Source organism: Colletes latitarsis, chromosome 12, assembly GCF_051014445.1.
Source record: "Colletes latitarsis isolate SP2378_abdomen chromosome 12, iyColLati1, whole genome shotgun sequence".
NCBI classification, from domain to species: domain Eukaryota; kingdom Metazoa; phylum Arthropoda; class Insecta; order Hymenoptera; family Colletidae; genus Colletes; species Colletes latitarsis.
Genome location: NC_135145.1, coordinates 24,093,473 through 24,112,487, shown reverse-complemented (window position 1 = coordinate 24,112,487; position 19,015 = coordinate 24,093,473). Strand labels below are relative to the sequence as shown.

At 43.0% G+C, this 19,015-nt stretch overlaps 1 protein-coding gene across 1 annotated transcript in view; it reads left to right on the top strand.

The window, feature by feature from the left end:
- Positions 1–19,015, top strand: part of Kon (chondroitin sulfate proteoglycan 4-like protein) — a 49,655-nt gene that overhangs the window by 16,762 nt on the left and 13,878 nt on the right. The window contains exons 3-5 of the mRNA XM_076780253.1: positions 720–883; positions 8,666–8,897; positions 16,925–17,141. Of these exons, the coding sequence (XP_076636368.1) occupies positions 720–883; positions 8,666–8,897; positions 16,925–17,141 (613 nt within the window). The remainder of the gene's footprint in view (positions 1–719; positions 884–8,665; positions 8,898–16,924; positions 17,142–19,015) is intronic.

Sequence of the window (19,015 nt, the reverse complement as noted above, 5' to 3'; positions counted from 1 at the left end):
CTTTCCATTAAAAATAATTCCTTGACATAAGGACAGCAATACTGTTTTATCCGGAATGGTTGGAAACAATATTGCTCCCCACAGTTATTATTACCTTTAATTGGTCTTTTATTAACATTTAATATTCTCTGTATGTTTTACAGAAACTCTATTTCGTCTCACGCGAAGAGAGAAGTATTTTCCCATTAATTTGTGGCCTTTCGGATTTATTCTGGGCTACTGTGTCCTCATTAATTTATAATGTCAGGTTTCATTTATTTCTGGCTCTATTTATTAACAAGATACTAATACTTTCTATCTTGTATCCTTATCGTAATGCAACTCAATTTAATTGCAAAATTAAATTATAAAATCGGACGATTCACCCAGCAATAAACCTTAGCTCCGATTACAAGCAACAAAAATACCGATTAAAAATTAATCCCCGGAGCAATGAAACGCACGATGGCTGTCCTAATCGCAAGAAGCACGCAATCATCGTCGACGGCCGCGAAACGCCAAGTATAAAACCGGAGGGGAATCTTTAATCCGCTCGCTCGTTATTTCGAGCCTCCGCTAACGCCTTAAAACCGTACGACCTCCCCGTCGCTAGAAAACAGTCTCTAAAAAACACCTCGTTACGCTTGTACGCGACGAAACGACAGAGCAAACCTGCATTTCTGCGCTAGCTACGACGTTAGACGATGGCCGAGACGATAAATTTCTGAAATTCATTGCAGTGTCATTTTACGGGGCAAGCTACATTCATCTTCCGGTCCAGGAAGCCAAGGGTGCGACCGACATCAGCTTCCGGTTCCGAACTCATCTCGCGGACGCTATGCTGCTATTGGCCGCCGGCAAGACGGATTACTGCCTGATCAAACTCGAAGCCGGCAGATTGAAGGTTCGTTTGCCCTCAATGCTTGCTTCTATTAATAGGCTGTCCGTTTTGGGGACCGCGGATTGGTCGTTAACCAACCGCACGTGCTACGACGCACGAATGTCAGACTCCCCGTTACACCTAAGTAATGGGATCGAGCACAAACATGCACGATACAGAATCTCGAACCGCAATAATCCCTCGCTCGATGACTAAAAATCGACCCCGGCTGATGCAAATCACGTAGACCGCGAATCGCTACCGTGGAGCATCCGAAAGGGGGTTAAGTGTGTCTCTAAAACGGTTAGATGTACAAAGAAAAAGCGTCGAACTTGATAATCCAAATTACAGAGTGGATTACAGACTTAATAATTACAACCGGAGACTGTTCACGGAAGCAGAACCGATGGACTAAGGTTCCTATGGAGGGTGCTCGGCCCATCCCTGGGGAAAACTCTAATGGGGGGGAAAATTAAGAATACCAATTTGTTGATGGTGGCTTCCTTAAAAAGTTATTGACAATTAAATTCAAAAATTTCAAATCGTTCTGGAAAAATTATTTTTAGCTGCAAGGGTTAATTGCAAGCATTTTTGGTCAATAGACATACCCCTGAAATCCTACTCAGTTTCGAGAAAAAAATTCGAGTAGGTACTGAAATTTTTAGACGAAATTAAAAAATTTCAAATCGTTCTGAAAAAATTCTTTTCAGTTGCAGGGGTCAATTACAATAATTTTTGGTGAATAGACCTACCCCCGAAATCCTACTCCCTTTCTAGAAAAAAATTCATTACTGGCGGAACTTTAAACGTTAATAACTTTTTAACGAAGCCTTCATCAACAAATTAGTATTCTTGATTTTCGTCTTATTTTGACCTCTAGAATCTCCCATTAAATCACACACTGAATAAAATTCTCGACGATCGGATTTGCTGGTTCCCTTTTCTCGAGAACAATACGCAACTTCTCTTTGTTTAAACCGGAAACTGTATATCTCGAGATTCGGGGACGTAGCGATGTACCCAGTCAGTAATCGCCGGTAGTTTATTCGATTTCATCGGGATCGCTGTTATTCTGATTTTCGCCGGTGTTTGACGACTGACTGTCAATCGTGTTTCAACGTACGAATAGCAAATGAACGCGGAATACATTTTTCACGGCTGTAGTCGAGCGAAAAAGCTTTCGATTCGGCGGCCGTCCAAGTAAATTACAATGTTTTATTTCGCGCGCTGCCGCGAAAGTTAAATTTGAACGCGTCATGTTTAATTCAATTAAAAATATTGGTTGTCCGATGGCTGGACGACGCGTTGTATTTTTTGGACGGTCAGAATTGCTCATCCCGAAACATCCATAGACAATAAACGCTCTATTTCTAAAAAAAGAACCAAGAAAGTGAACAGCTTAAGTCTCTCTCTCTGATATTAAAATTTCTCTGCTTTGTCATTTTCTTGTTTCCTGTGTGATATCTCAACCTCTGACGCCTCCAAGCGCGTATCGAATAGGATAGGAACTTTCGGCCCGAAAAAAAGCAGCGACAATAAATACCGTGGCCGTTTATTTTATAACGTTTACGTCGAAACTCATTATTGGCTCGACGCTTCGCCGGTCAGGTGATTTACGAGAGAACTTGATGCCGCGAGATTGGCTCGAACGAAATCAAAGGGAGGCGTTAACATTGCGCGAACGAGTTTTATGACCGGTTTTAATTCACCGAAACAAACAAACGAAGAAAACAAAAGGAAAACAATTTTCGTTCCGTCTCGTTCTGCTCTCGATAAACTCGATTTACTCTAATAAAATGAAACGCATCGATCAACCTTTCTCCACGGTTTCCTAGCGAGCATCGGCGCACATAAATAAGACGCTTTTACTCGCGGGGTTTTAATGGCTTGAATAAAACGGGCGGCGTGACGTTGTTAAAATCAAGACACGGTTTTTATCGAAGTTATAAAACGCCCGCGTAGAAAACGCAGTCGTTCCGTGTGTGCGCGCGTAAATCGTCCCGTTTTTTTTACGCCACTCGTTGTCGCGCGCTTTAACCGCCGTTGCTCGCCCTCTTTTCACGTATCAAAGCGACTCTAATTTCTTAGCAAGGACAGCTGCCGGGGAGGGTAAGTAGAAACGGGATCGAGTTCGATACTACCCTCCCTAACGGTCGTCCTTGATAAATAAACAAATTGTACCTCGTAATTTACATTCTCTCGAGCGCTCAAAAGTATTGGAATTTGTTACGAATGTTTTTAGAAGCTTAAGAGTCGGAGGAACAATATTTGATAGCGTAAAAATTTGCATTCTAAAAATTGGAGTCCGCAGGAGCGTCTCCTGGGTGCGGTTCGGGCAACGATATCACACATACGGTACAGGTCGTAATTATTCGGACTATTGCATGTATTATACAAAGCAAGGATTATATTTCTCGCACGAAACCCACACCGGGCGTCCATAAGTCACCGGACACTTGGCCGTTCCGTTTGGAAAATGCAAATTCCAGACGAGCGTATAATTTCCTGGAACGATCTTATTTTCTTATTACTGTAACGTGAAATTTATAATACACGTGTACATGGAATCGCTGCCCTCGCTGTGGAAAATCGTATACAATTTAAAAATAGTAAACTAATGAAATTCCAAATCTCATAGTTTAGATTATAAAGGCAATCTAATTTTTCTAACGTCGATTCCGTTTTTATTTCGCGCTCGCCAAGTGCACGACGATTTATAAACCAAAGTTGCGTTGAAGACTCGAATGTTTCGGTAATTCCAGTTCAGACACGTTATCCAAGTTGTGCTCAATTGCGCGACGCGACTATTTCGGAAATCGATTCTCTCGAAAACGAAGTTTCGCCCCGGACAAATTTAATTCCGCATTTTTTATTTATTTTTACGCCGAAATTCGTTCCATGCATTTGCATGCCGCGCGGAATTCTTCCATTCCACGACTAGAATTTCTTGAAAAGTCACCGGTTACGTTCTCCTCGTTTCATTCCTCTTATCGTCTTCATATTGTATTATAGTCCACTCCGTTATCTCGCTCAGTGTTTACATTATCTTTCTCAGTTATGTACGGACGCAGAGTGGTTCAGAAACGCGTGTAAATATTTAAGGATCCAAGTCTACATGTTAAACTAGGGAAATGTCCACAGTTGCAAAATATTACAAATGATACGAAAATATGACGCCATTTGTTGTTGGAAACTTTGCTATACCATTGCAATTGTTCTTTCAGTGCCTATAGAATAATATTACCGCTAAAATTATCGCTACGATGGATTCAACAGCGAGATGATCGAAATCGCGGACCGGTATTTAAAGTGCGAACGTGCCAGAGAAAAATACAACGTTCCAAGTGAAAAAGGACGCTTAAAGTCAGCCGCGGTCCGACACAAGAATCCCAGGGATTTAGTGGTCCGACCAAGACCGGGAATTACAGTGATTTGAACAATGTCAGGTCGACTAGAGAAACGTTATAATAATACAGTCGCTGGTAATACCAAGTAATGTTACTTAAAAATCTCCTGATTGGGCAACCAGGGCTTCGCGCGTTTAATTCTGCGTCGCGGGGGGCAAGATTAATTTCGACGCTCGCGGTCGATACGGAGGACGAAGAATCCCACGATCGAACGCACAGGGCAGCAGTCGCGGGTATTTCCCCGTGCATTAACGAGAATGTTATTAACGATCGCCGTGACGTCGTGACGCCGCGCCGCGACGCCCCCCCCCCCTCCCCCGCCCGTGTAACGAATATCTCGTCGCGCTGAAATTAAACGGCTCCACCGAGCGCACTGGTTGCATTACGACGAACAATGATGCACCGGGGACGTAGACGCCCGGAAGGGCCGCTTTACTCTTAGGTAATAATCGTCGACGAGCTCCAGTTACAAATTACGATTTCGTGAGAAGAATCGCAACGATGGAACGCGGCTAGACCCGCAACGGGATACACAGCTTCATAACGATTAATATAACAGGGCTCCCACATCCTCCATGACTCGTTAACGGTAATTCCGATGTACTGTGTCTCGGTGTCCTCTTCACGGGGAACGACGAACGGTCCGTAAGTAGCAATAAACCAGCAACATCTGAAATATTAACGCTCATTAGCCCACGGTGTTCTTGATGGAATCTCTACCGCGACATCTTTCTTTCAAAAACAATGAACAACTCTTTACTAACTTGGATGTCATCCTCTACTAGAAATAAATATTATTTACAAGCATATTATTATTAATTCGAAATGAATAGGTATTATAGTTTCTGTAACGTTTGAAAAAATGAAACAAGTCCCCCCCCCCCCCCCCCGAAGTATTTCCTTAAAATTGTGTCGACTAAGGCGTAGGAGAGCATTGTTTACGAGAGTGGTGTAAATCCATGAACACGAATGTTCTGATATTCCAGCAACGACGGTGTTATGTTCCAGGGTCCATAACGTCAGCACGATATAACGATACGACGGATTTATTGCCAGATATATAGCACGATTATTTGAAAAAGTTTGATCGCAACGGTGGCACAGAATAAAAACGTACACTGTATTGACGCAACGATTTAAAAATAGAACAAAAATTGACTGAAGGCGTACCGAATCAGTTTTTAATCAAATCGAACGGATCAAGTCGATTAAGATTTTCTATTAGCGAGCCGTTGTTTTTCAGCTAATTCGAAAACGTTTCATGTTTCAAACATTATTCTTCGCGATTGAATTCCGAACCAGCGACGCGTGCCTCGCAAGATCTCGATATTTCACGGGTGCAAATTGCTCGAAGTTAATCGACCCGTTCGAACGTGAATCGATACGCGTGATCGAAACGAAACCCAATGACGATAAACTAAGTCGTCGTTCCGGACCACCGGGCAGATGATGTTTTACAAGTTAATCTCGAGAGTGGTCGCGATCGCACAAAAGCTCAGCTTCCGACTGGACTGGCTGGAAGGACGCAACTTGGAGTTTAGGGAGCCAAGGTACCGCTGAAAGGGTCGCAGAAGTCTCTTTGATCCCACAAAGCGTCTCCCTTACACACCTTCGGAATGCTTCTCCCTTTAATTGCTTTAATACCCCCATTACGTAGTTACAACACTCTCGGTCGTCCGCGTTCGATTCCAGAAACTCGGAAAACACCGAGAACATCATCCACGAAACTAATCCAAAGGACCAACTGATCTGTTCGCTTTATTAATCCTCCTGCAGTGTATTTAAACATTTTCCACCATAGTTTAACTCTTTAGATATCCAGAATTTTCCAAAATGGCGGTGGTTCCTTGCTTCTCATACAACTACAGACTTCTTACATTTATTTAATAGGCACGTTTCACGATTGTGTCTTTCTAAAACTATTTGCACACTGAGTAAAACAGTTTTCCCAGGCCTTGGGGATAAGCAAAGGGGAAAGATCGAGAGTATCTAAGGTGCGTGGGCGTCTATTTCGGGTTCTTTCAGTTTCGACCTTGAGGGGACGGTAATTCACGTAATCCAGTGTCGTGACGCGGTGCTAAAATACCGTCTAAGTGCATTAGGGGTGTAGGGGATACGCCGTCTCCCGGTCGGGTCGCGCGAATCCAGCGTGAAAACCGCGCGAATCTAATTTCGCAAAGGGCTAAGCCCGCGGACCGAGACGCGGGAGGACGGTGTCTGAGCTTAATTAAATTTGTTAAGAAGATCGTTAAGGAGGATGAGAACGGGATAAACGGCTGGGCAAAAAGTGCAATGGAGTCGTTACAGTCTCGTGTGCCTCATCGTCGACGAGCGTTCGCCTCTCGTCGCGGTTCTGCTCGTTTAAAGCCTCTTCCGTCTTCGGGATTATTCCCAGATTATTCCGCGAGACACCGATCGAGCACGTCGTTCCTCTAATCGACTCCTGCAATTTCATTCGATCTATTAGTTTACCACGTCAACGCGTTAAACTTTTTATACTTGATGTAACACTCGCTGAAAATCTGTACTCGCTCGATATCGTAAAGATCCAACTGCGCAAATATTATTCCCACTTCGCTGCCCGTCGAACGGTACCATTCTATCGCGCTACGTCTGATTTTATCGCCGGTGTCGAAACATTTTGATCGATCGGTGTGGTTTTTCGTCGAAACTTGACGATGAAACATACGTTCCCCTATCCGTTTTGGGACCATGAAAAAAAAAAAGAAACGACGCTTTTTTCGCGACAGGGAATCGAGCAGTCGAATATTCGTCGGTTTTCCAATCGCCCGGTTGCATCGATAATGCACCGGGCACGGTCGACCTTCGGAAACGTATAGATTCGCGTTTACACTCGACGAAGTGTCGTGTCTCCCGCGCTTATACATATTAATGCGAGGGGGGGCTTCTGCATAGTCATCGGACATCGCGCTACTACCGGCTGAACTTGCAACTCCGGAAAAGCTCGCGCCTTTATTAGGAGGATCGATCGAAAAGCGTCCTGGATGCCCAATCGTGGCCGCCCGTAATTCCCAACGATCGACTTTTCATTAAGATACCGTCTCGTTCTATACAAGATCAACCGTGGTGGGTGGATCACGGAAGGTACACGAAGACATCGTGCCCCCGGAACGCTATGAGTCTCGGGGCTCGATTTAGGTCGCGATTAAAGACTCTTTATCAGAGGCTGTCGCTTCGTCTACCGGCGCGGCGCGTCGCCCGCCGACCCCCCCTTAACTCGATAATGCATTACTCGAACCAGCCTTATAACGCTCGCTTCAAGACGGCCCGGGGAAAGGTAAAAAAAAAAATAGAAAAGAGCCACGCGCATAATCCCCCACCGTTTGCGGCGACCCGCGTGAAAGGGCGGCGTCGGATTAATAAAATGCACTAGCTACTCCTCCCAGTGTCAACTGTTTCTTTTTAACGGTGCCCGGGGGATCAGCGTGGCCGCTTTTCTTCCCGCCTCCGAGGCAGAAATTTCCCAAGGCCGTTTAAACCTCCCTTAAACAAATGCTAATTTTTATTCTAATTCACTTAGAAGCTTTCGCAAATGAAAAAACAACGCCGGGACCCGGTTCTCGACGACTCCCTTTTCCCCTTCCGTGTGATAAATTTATCAGAGTTCATTCCGTACTCTTTAGTAAGAAACAAACCCCGGATACGTTCTGGGGGCGTCTAATGCATCGACGGAAAGAACGAAGAAGGAGACGTAGAGATCGACAGGTTTCTTTCGAGTCCAGCTGCCGGAAAATTGCGAAAAATATTACTCGAAGACCCGAATCTTCTCCGGAGGGGCGTCCCCGTTCGATAAGACGCAGCCTGAATCTCGCGACACCTTGGAAATATGATATCTTTCTCTCCGAACTCGGCGAAAGAATAATCACCTCCGCGAGAAACTTATCGCCGAGTTCGGAGGCGTTATCGACGCTCTCGAAATCTCTGGGAACTATTCACCTCGCGGGTCTGATAATTTAAGACACCTTTTCCTCTACCGATCGACGCCGCGCGCAATAATCATAACTAGACTGCGAATGTTTATGCATTTATGGAAAACTTCAATACTTTCGAGAAAAAAATTCAAATAGGGCGGAACTTTAAACGTTAATAATTTTTTAACGGAGCCTCCATCAACAAATTAATATTCTTAATTTTCGTCTTATTCTGGTCTCTAGAATCTCCCATTAAAATTTTTCCCAGGGTTAGCCGAGCACCCTGTATATTAATAGTTGTAAGAACTCCTATTTCGTTAATTCTATTAATAAAAATCCGCAATCTAATCATAATTACTGTTAAAATTTCTACAATTTCTAAAATTTAAATCTATCGTACATACTACGGAATCGTTTTTACAAATTTCATAAATTATACATTCGAGTTTGTCTAATTTTGTTCGCAGGTTCATATAAATTTGGGAGCAGGCGAGAGCGAGATGGCGAGTGCCCATGGCCTGACGCTGAACGATTTGAGCTGGCACAAGGTGAACCTGACCAGAAGGGAGGCTAACATCACGTTACAGATCGACGTTATACACACGACGAGGTATCTTCTACCGGGACGTTTCTTCGAACTGAACATACACTACGGCGTGTTCATCGGGGGACAGGGTTACTTCAACGAGCTATTTCTAGGTAAGACGTCCTAGCAGGCTTGACTCACCCGGATAAATCGTCCCGCCACGTGACCGTACTAGCTGAACCCGCACACGAGTTCAGGAACATTCGAAACGCTCCGAAGCATGCAGATTCGAAACGCTTCGAACGAAACCAGAGCCCTGAAAAAGCTTCGAAATCCTCGAGACACTTGAAAACTTCTCCACGCGCTCGAAACACATCGTACCGGGAACATTCTTCCCATTTAATAACCAAATGGAAACACAAAATTAATTCCCGCCAATTACCGTCCATCCGTCCAAAGCGGAGAATTTAAAATTACACGAAAATTCGCGCAGGGAAAAAGCATGTTTCCAGTAGCCCTCTCGTAACCACGAAATCGTATTTAACCCTCTGCCATTTGAACCATTTTCCTTTTATTAATTATACGACCTGTTTTAGGAAAACTCTTCCCCGTGATAAAAACCGTTGTACGCTGTGCTTGCAACGTCACTGCCACGCAAAAAAGTTTTTTCTAAAGCCGGGAATGTAATTAATAAAGGAAAGAGAAATAGGTTAAGCGTCGCAAGTGTAATACAAGTTTCTGCAATGTTACAGTTACTTCTAAGTCACCTATTTCTACAAAATACTACCAGTCTATAATCGATCATTTTCCAAAGAGTTAAAAAATTAGAAATTTCACTGTACAAGCGTGGAACGTGTTAAAGAGAACTAAAAATATTAAAATAAGCGTACAAGCTTGCCACAGGGAGTGAAGTTGGAGAATTCGTTAAGGCGTACAAGATTTGGAGTTTTTCGAGGCTAACGAGAACTTCTCAAAGCGCTTTAAAACTAACTTTCATACACTTTGTAGCTAACGCCGACGTGTCTTGAACCCATCGCTAACTATCAGCCGCCGTAGACGCAAACAAAAACCCACGTACATCTAAGCTTCGTTCTTCGCCTCTCGTTTTTCTACATCTTGTGCGCTTTGATTCATAACACCGGCGTAACCTGATGTCGTTTGATGTTCGACGAACTTCTTTCGCCATAAGTAACACAGCTGCCATCCAAAGTTTTATTACCCACTGAAGAATTTCATACTTTTCCGAGCACGGGGGTCCATCGATTCTGATAGTTCATAGTCCCGCGTTTTCGCAAGAAACATAAAACAGACCGTTGACTTTCTCAAACAGCCGATCCTCCAGTTCCGGGTTTTCGACCGCCATTTTGGTTACGGTTTCGACGCCTTCCAACCGATTTATTATTTTACGCTTTGCTTCCACTGTCCGTACGTTCCCATTCGACGAATTAAAAGAAAATAACCATTAGGTCGTCCCCTAAGTTCCGTGCCATTCGATATTCTGAAATTGACAAGGATAGAATCTGTAATTTAACAAAAAACAAATAAAATTTGCCAGGTCAGGGGATTTATCGAAATACTTGAATGCAAACTTAAAGAAGCTTTATCGCGACGATACACATGATTTTACCGAAGAAATATGTTTAAAATATTAGTTTAAGGGACGACCTAATATAAAAGCCTGTCGGGTACTAGAATCGACGATTTCATGGATTCCCTACCAGCAGGACAATAAACCTCTATACGATTCGAATTGAAAACAGAGACACAATATACGCTCGCGCGGAGAAATATTTCATCGAACCGTTCGAGAGGAACCGGACGATTCGAGCGTTGCGGCAAGTACCCCAGAGAGTGCGTATAAAAAAATTCATATTCTCGCAAACAGCAAACGGATTACACGGTGAAACGACCAGAGGCACGCGTTACGGTAACCTGCGTCGGTGCAACAAGAGGTTCGAATACACGTTTTGTTTTTGTTGTTACGTAACACCCACTCCATTGGCGGGATTTTCTCGCCGTACAATAGAAACAAGAGGGACCCGCGGTACCGTACACCGTCGCCTGGCGCAACGTTTCGCTTTATTATTCCGGCCCGATGCAATCGAATCGGCGAAAACCTTTAAGTATTTCGATTGCAAACGATCTCGTGAGAGCTAACAAAAAAAACCTGGTTCCAGGACGCTAGTAAAAATACAGAATCACCGGGGCGACTGTTCGACTAAACTTTTTCTAGAAAAGGGAGAGAGCGTTATTCTTTAGCTACCTCCCCCTTCTAGAGATTTATCGTCCGACTTCCGTTCATGTATCCTGATCGCCCGATCATCCCCGAACGCGATTATCATTCGTCGTTAAACTCGTACCGGGCAATCGCTATCGCCTCCAAGACGAGGGTGGAAAATCCCCCGACAACCTCTTTAAAGAAGAAAATATGGCCACTGGAAATTCAACCCTGCTCCCCCGACACGCGTTTCCACCCCATGATCTCTCCCTTGAAGCCATAAACCGGTATGGTAATTACATTTTTTTATGCCCCTGGGAATGACGAGAATGCTTCTATGAAAAAAACAGAGCCATTTGCGAGATGGTCGAGGGCAAACAAGAGGGAGAAAAGTATTAAATTATCGGTCGAGTGTGCCCTTGCTTTATCTTTGATTTGTCGGGGCAAATTAGAATTTGTAACTCTTGCTCAGTCCGAAGGAATAATTAAAAATGGCGTTAAGACCGATTCGGATCGTAGATCAAACGAGCAACGGATGTACCTCGATATCGAACAGTCGAAATATTATTTAGTGTACGTCAGGGTGGATATTTACATCATCTATCATCGGCAGGATCGCCACTGGTCATCGAAGCAAGATTAGCGCGTAGAATATTCTGATACAGCGTTACAACAACGCCGACTGTTGCCTACGTTCTAAACACCTAATCTCCAGCCACTGACAGTTCGATTATTAATCTACTTCGAATCACACGATCGCTTAGAGGGTTGTCGAGAACTCTAACTAGCATCTTGGAACCTTCTGAAACATCCGACTCCTAATCTTCTAATATAAACACAAACATCGAGCTTCGTTCGCGTCTTTCGTTAATCTCTCAGCTAAGATTACATCTGCATATCGATATCTTAGCTAATTCCTCTGTATCTCGTTAAATATGCACTTTCAAGGGTAAGTCTCGGGGGTTAGTTTGCTCCCTTAAAGCCTGCAGTCTTCGAGTTTCGTTCGATTAATACCCGCTCTCGATTCAATTTACGATTCAAACTTTAAAAAAGCTTTCCAGCGATTGCTTCGCTTAATTTCAAAGTTTCGGTATTTCTTTTTTATTTATTCTAATTTGAAGTTTGTAATCCCCAACTAAAATCGACGGACTATATTCTATTCGGTATTTTGTAACCGTATGTGGGATTCCCAGGGCCAAAAAATGAATTCTTACCGGTCCGCTTCCTTCCCCGTTCTTTATTTCTCAACTCGGGAATTCAGTGGGGGGTTGGAGCGGGCCAGCAGGAATTAATAAGAGCTTCTGCCTTGGCGGGGCCTGGCTCTGTCGTAGCATGGGGTACAAATGAATTGTCATGAATATGTAAATTGAATTTCGAGCTGGTCGCCGAGCGTTGCGCGAGATGCTCGAGGCGGATAACGGCGTGGAAAGGGGAGGGCGTCGCCGTTGCTGCTCTGTGTTTGTACCGATCGTATTCAATTTGGTTCGCGTCACCTCGGCTACCTTCCGATGAATTTTTGCTTTTTATTCTCCCCCCCCCCCCCTGGTGGCTCTATCGCGTACGCCCGGAGAAAATTATTGCCGTTCTCCCGCGAGCCAGCCGCTCTGTTCTACTCGTTTGCCTCGTAAAACAACCGTAATCACGCGTGGCTTTGATTTCCACCCGCCAAAGTGCTCGTCAGAGCCACCCCCTGACCAGAGCAATTTATAATCTCGATTCGCTTTTCGTCGACTTCCTTATCTTAGAACTCGAGGATCCGATCGCTGATGTTTGTATATAATTAAAACGGTTCCTATTTTTAAGTGTATAGAATAATAGTTTTAGTATCTCGAGAGAAATGCCTACGGATGGTCGTTGTGTACAGTATGTTATCGCGTACAATATGCACAGAGAATTTTGCATGAACGCGCAGACGTGGAGGTACTTGCCTTTGAAATCCTCGGCATAAGTTTCGTTTATCGAGTGACGTTTCCGTGACTACCCGGAAATACAAGAGAATATTCTCTGCTAGACGTGCATTCGATACCCGGGTGAAATCAATAAAAGTACATACACTGCGAGATGTCGGTGTCAATGTTCTATCAGGGAACGTTCGATCACAGTAACGTTCAAATAAATCGGAACGGTCCTGAACGCGGTGACACCGGGAAATTATTTATTTTATGACTTCGTTCCGTGCCCGCGAATATCTCAAACGGCTCCACGTCCTCGCCTGTCGTTCAAGCCGCTCTCGAGACAAACAGTTCTACGTTCGGTAACTACGTTTCGCTATGGAGTATGTTCTTCAAGTTGGCACTTTAATGCACGTATCACGCGAAGACGCTAGGAATTATAAATGTAGCCTCGACAAACGCAATAAGTTGAATGTTGATCAAAGAGTTAAGTCAAAGAGTTAAGTAGAAGAGAAACTAATTTTTTCGAAAACCACCCCTTAGGTGACAGTATATTCTTTCTTGAAACGTACTCCAAAGCTTACAAAAAATATGAACTCCCTTTACTTTACGAAATATCTAAATACTGACCGCGTCGAACCGCTTCGATTTGGTTGACGAGGGATACGGATACCGAAACCGCGAGGAATCCTTAAAATCTTCCGGGTACCGGTGAAGTTTTTGGCTATTTTCCCCGGTGGCCTCGGTCCATTTAGCGGTTATCCACGGTATCTTTAGTCGCGCAGGAAAAACCCTCCTCGAAACTTCTCCAATTAATGTAATCGTGGTGCAGGCGGTAGGATCACGTAGAATGGTAGCTGCGGCAAGGTTGCGGGACGAGCGATTCACCGCACTGTGAACGGCTCGGTTTATTGCAATACCGCTTCCGCCCCCGCTTTTCCCCCTACCGGCGGAAAATATCATCACGATCCCGTAGCCGTAAACACCGCTCGCTTGGCTCCCTTATGCGGCTCGTGTTACCTTGCCGCAGGTGTGCAGAGCGTCGTCTTGCACCCTGCCCTCGAAAGAACCGATCTTCTACGGGAACACGATGATAGGGCTCGTTCGAGACCCACTACACGGAATCTACTTTAACACGTTACACGCGGTTCGCTAAATATGGCCCAAACTGGGGATTGTTTATGCATTTATAGGAAATTATAATTCTCAAAAAACTACAGAATACACTTGACACTTTGACTACTGTATCACACTGTCTACTGTATCAGTCACCATTTACATTTATAATCCCTTATAATAATATTCCTAGCATCTTTGTGTATCTCACTTTGGTCTGCAATATCAGTGCGGCCATTAAGAAATATTTTAAGTAAGATACTCTACAGAGCTCCCATTTCTCGTTAATTCTATTGATAAATATATGAATTTGCATAAAGATAGTCTACTCCACAGAGAACAATTACTTTCCCAGTAATTATAAAATCAAGTGACCTACCCGTTGCACGGTAGAGTATTAAGAACTATCTTAAAAGTAGACTTCCGTTAAGTATCTTCAAAATCGAGAGTTTCTAGAGCCCTTTGAAGGTGGACCTGCAAATACGAGAAATTGTTTATTGTACTGGTAATTGTTACTCCGATATTGAAGAGTCATGATTTGGGAAAGTCACCGGCGCAGAACAATGCACCTGCTGAACAAGAGGTTTATAATTGATCGACTTTTAATGAGACATAAATATGTCTGAGTTAATGCTGGAATCAAGCCTTTGATGCACGGGAGAATCGAAGTTACGAGAGAAGAATTGGGCGTGGTTGGACAGAGATTAACGATTGGTTATTTAGCGAAGCTGTGGGGAGGGATGACAAAGTGAAGGAGCGTGTAAAGCGGGTCAAACAAAGGGAAATGCGAGCGGGAAGTCGCGAAAAGGGATGGAAAATATCCGAAGGAAAACAGTCTAAGTTTCAGAACCGTCGATTAACCGGATCTGTAAAATCCGCCATTGTAAAACTATAATTCCCTCTAATTATGCCCTGATGTACGCAAAATTTTAAATGCTACCAAATTCGACTAATAAGGATTTGTGACTTTTAAATAAAGTAAAGTTTGCAAAGTACACAATTTTGTACACTTTTTAATATCTTTTTTGAGCTATGCTGGTATGGATGGACAATCGAACAGAGCGTGACACACTATATTTTGATGGGCAACTCTATAACAGAGGCAACAGACGGCCATTAATGGCCCACGAGGTATTTTCGGATACGTCAATCACTCTATGCATCGATATTGACAATTTTAATATTTTTCAAAAGTGGTTAAAAATTTATAAACTCGTCAGGATTAAAGTAGGAAGACTCGAAGACTATTATTACTCTTTGCTAACTTCCGGGATATCCTGGCTACTAAGATGACGAGATTCGTGGTTCCCATCGGGGGAATATAATTACTTGCGGAACGACGGGATGCGTATCTTCCATCGGATCTGATAAATGTACGCTGTCGCTATAGGATCGCGCGAATATCTCCCGTAGATCACATTGCATAGGTACCAGGAGATTCGATAGCCTACTTCGCTGGTTGGCAGCCTCCGAAACTGAGATTATCTGGCCATCAACCTCGATGCGGTTTGCAACCGACGCTTTCATTGCAGCTCTCTTTCATGAAGATCTCTAGCGCTAAATGATACCTCCGGAACTCGTGCCAAAGTATGCCCACTCATTGCCGCGTTCCGGAGAAAAGGGGGGGTCTAAGAATTGTCTGGCTATCGAGTTTAATATCCGCCTGCTTCGTTATTTGCCAGCACGTGGAGTTCCTTCCGAGGAAATCCCCAACAGCGATTCGAATTCGCCGCGACTTCTGCAACTTTAATAAAACTGTTTCTGATGTTGTTTCAAAATAGGATTACCTATCAACAATTTCATACACCACATTCATGCAGAAATTATAGAATTCTCGCAAGTTTTAATTGTTCATTGTTATATAGTTTGTAATTTTATGTGATTTTGTACTTACGTATATTCTATGTTTCCCTATTTTTGCATGCAAGGGGATTTATATCTTTAAATAAAGAAATTACTTACCGTGTCATCAATTTGAACGACTCTTGTAATCGTCTTGCACTCAAAACAGTTTACAGAAATCGTAAATATACAAATTACGTTTCTCTGGTTCGTTTAATAATTCATTAATTCTCGCGACAATATGTTAAGTATCGTTATCAACTTATCGACCCGGTCATAATAGAAAACGTAACTTCGCAATTAATATTTAATGAATCAATCGTGCCCAGTGATTACATACGGTCCGATTACTTACTTTAATTAATCGGTTAATCGGTAATAATCGTGTATCACTGGCTTGATTACGCATTGACCGTAATCGTTAATCGTTAATCGGTTTACGTTTTTCCCAACACGGGTTTACAATAGATGGGTCACGGAGTTTAAATATCCGGCTGCTGAAGTTGTTTATTTATACAGGATACGCTCATTAATATGCAGATGGAATGCAAATAAATTACTGATATGGATTAACTTGGAGGAACTCCAGGTAGCGTTTAATCGATGACGTTTCAAAAATGTTATTTTTCATATCTCGCTCACCCTTTTAAAGTAAAATTAAATCAACGAAAGTTGTTGCAAATTGAATTTAGAAACATTTTCTACCCTGTTATTTCGGAATTAATATCTGGTACAAAGATGAAATATTTGAAATGTTCTGTACATTGTTAATATGAAGAATATATTAGTCTTGCAGCTAGCAGCAGCACGAATATTTAAACTACGTTGCTAATTTGAAATGACTCACCCCACCTCGTACTAAGAAAACTCTCGCAAAACACGTCCTCAGCACGTTGACTGCTACGATAGTCGCTGGTACACGACACTGAAAACATATAACACACGTTTTAATAACGCTCACGATAAATGAACCTTGATAACACGAACCCTGTAATTTAAAAAAATGTAGGGAAAACTGAGGTGTAACAAATAGAATAAGAATGTTCTTCCAGCATGGCTGACCTGAAACAGAAATTTTGTAGTAAGTGCGTTGGTATTAGGGATACTAAATAAGAATGTTTTGTGGTGGTAGGTCACACAGATTACTTACGGGGCTGCATGGCTGACATAATCTACAACGGTGCAAGGGTAATAGAACATGCCAAGTCGAGGAAGGGCCAGTCGCAGGCTACGGCCGTGACGTGGGGCTGTTCTCCGGAATTCGACGCCACGAGGAGCACGGAAGTCAGTTTCGTCGAGGATGGCGCGTTCACGGCGATCCCGAGGCCCATTCCGCGTTCAGGCTCGAGGTACGTACCTAAAGCGCCCTTTCATCGCGTGAATTACACCCGAGCGCGCACCTTGCTACACCCAACCCCCGTTGAAAATACCGTTAAGCCTTCCGTACGTAACCGAATTAATTTCATATTCAACCTTCGTCGGTGATAATGGAAGCAAAATTGGTTCCATCCTAATTACCAATCGATCTTGTTGCTCTAAGTTTGTTAGAATCGCGCATTCGGTATATTAATACCGTTGAAACTGAAATAATTTACCAGTATTCCGTAATTTCTAGCTAAATTAAAGTGGTTTGTCTCTAGAACCCCTAAGTTGAACAAAAAATGTTTTGGGACCTCGTGTCCTTATCTGGCATTCCGGGAGACTTAAAGTTCAACATACGCCAAACAAGTGTTCGGAAAAATTTTAATAGGGGTAACTAGAGGCCAAAATAAGACGAAAATCAAGAATACCAATTTGTTGATGAAGGCTTCGTTAAACAGTTATTAACGTTTAAAGTTTCGACCGTACTGAATTTTTTTCTCGAAAATGCGCAAGATTTCGGGGGTATGTATATTCACTGAAAATGATTACAATTGACCTCCGCAACCGAAAATAATTTTTCCAGAACGATTTGAAATTTTTTAATTTAATTGTTAATAACTTTTTAACGAAGCCTCAGTCAAGAAATTGATATTCTTGATTTTCGTCTTATTTTGGCCTCTAGAATCTCCCATTAAAATTTTTCCCAGGGGTAGTCGAACACCCTGAATAAAAAATGTTTAGAGAACCACGCGAACATAAAAGACATTCGAGACGGTGCTTTAACGTCGCCGCGGCGTTTCTAATAACAAAAGCTCGCGAGAACGTCGTCAAAGCGACACGAAAAGCTCCAAATAACGACCGTAATCGCGTTACGACGCAAACGTCGCTAATAGTTACAACGAGCTCTCATCGTATCCTCGACGAAGGCACTTTAATTCCACTTTTCAGAATAACAAAAGACTTTCGGGGCCAGGCAGTTCGATTCGCATCGGGAATCACAATGGTAAAACCTCTGCCCCTCTCTTCGACGGGGCGAGGAGGAGAAAAAATGGAAAAAAACGACGTTTGCGGAATTAATTCTATTGAGAACCGTGGCCGTAAAGTGTCTTCTGAACCGAGGCATTGAATAAATATTGAACGACGCACGAGCGCTTTCAGACATCGATCCGCTGTGCTTGATAATAAATTCATCTGTATACGTGATTTATAAGACGCTTAAGCCCGCCATCGCGCGATACGGAGACCGCTTTTCAATCGACCCGATACAGATTTTGACGGTCGTTGTAGTGGTTGAATTTATAATTGCCGACCTCGCCGTGGAATATTGTACGGGACGAGAAATGGCAGTGGAACGTACAGAGGAACGCCATTTATCCGAACTAATTAACCTACGCGAGACATTGTACCGTCGAAGCTAAACGGAAACCTTTCAATGAAAAATTCAGCTAAAAGGATTATACATCTTATAGAGGGTCTAAAGGGTTAATTGATAACACAAGTAGGTTCTGTACGACGAAATATGATGATTCATAGGGAAAGTGCGAGTGTATAAACCAACAAACACGCAGAATGTTTGTCTTCGTTCCCTGGTTCAGCTTTTCTCTCAAAGCGTGCGCTTAACACACCCGCAAGTGAGCCAATGCATCGACGCGACTCGATGTTTATTCTACTTATACATAGTCTACAAACTGCCAGATAGCCAAATAGAACGTTGGGAAATCTTGATTGCGCTGTAATTTGCCTACGGGATCCATGCGACTGAATTTTCAGTCGATATCATTTTTAACAATAGTTACAAAACATATCGGTACATATTCATCGATCAAGTACAACTCTGTAAGTAATCAAATAAAATTAACAT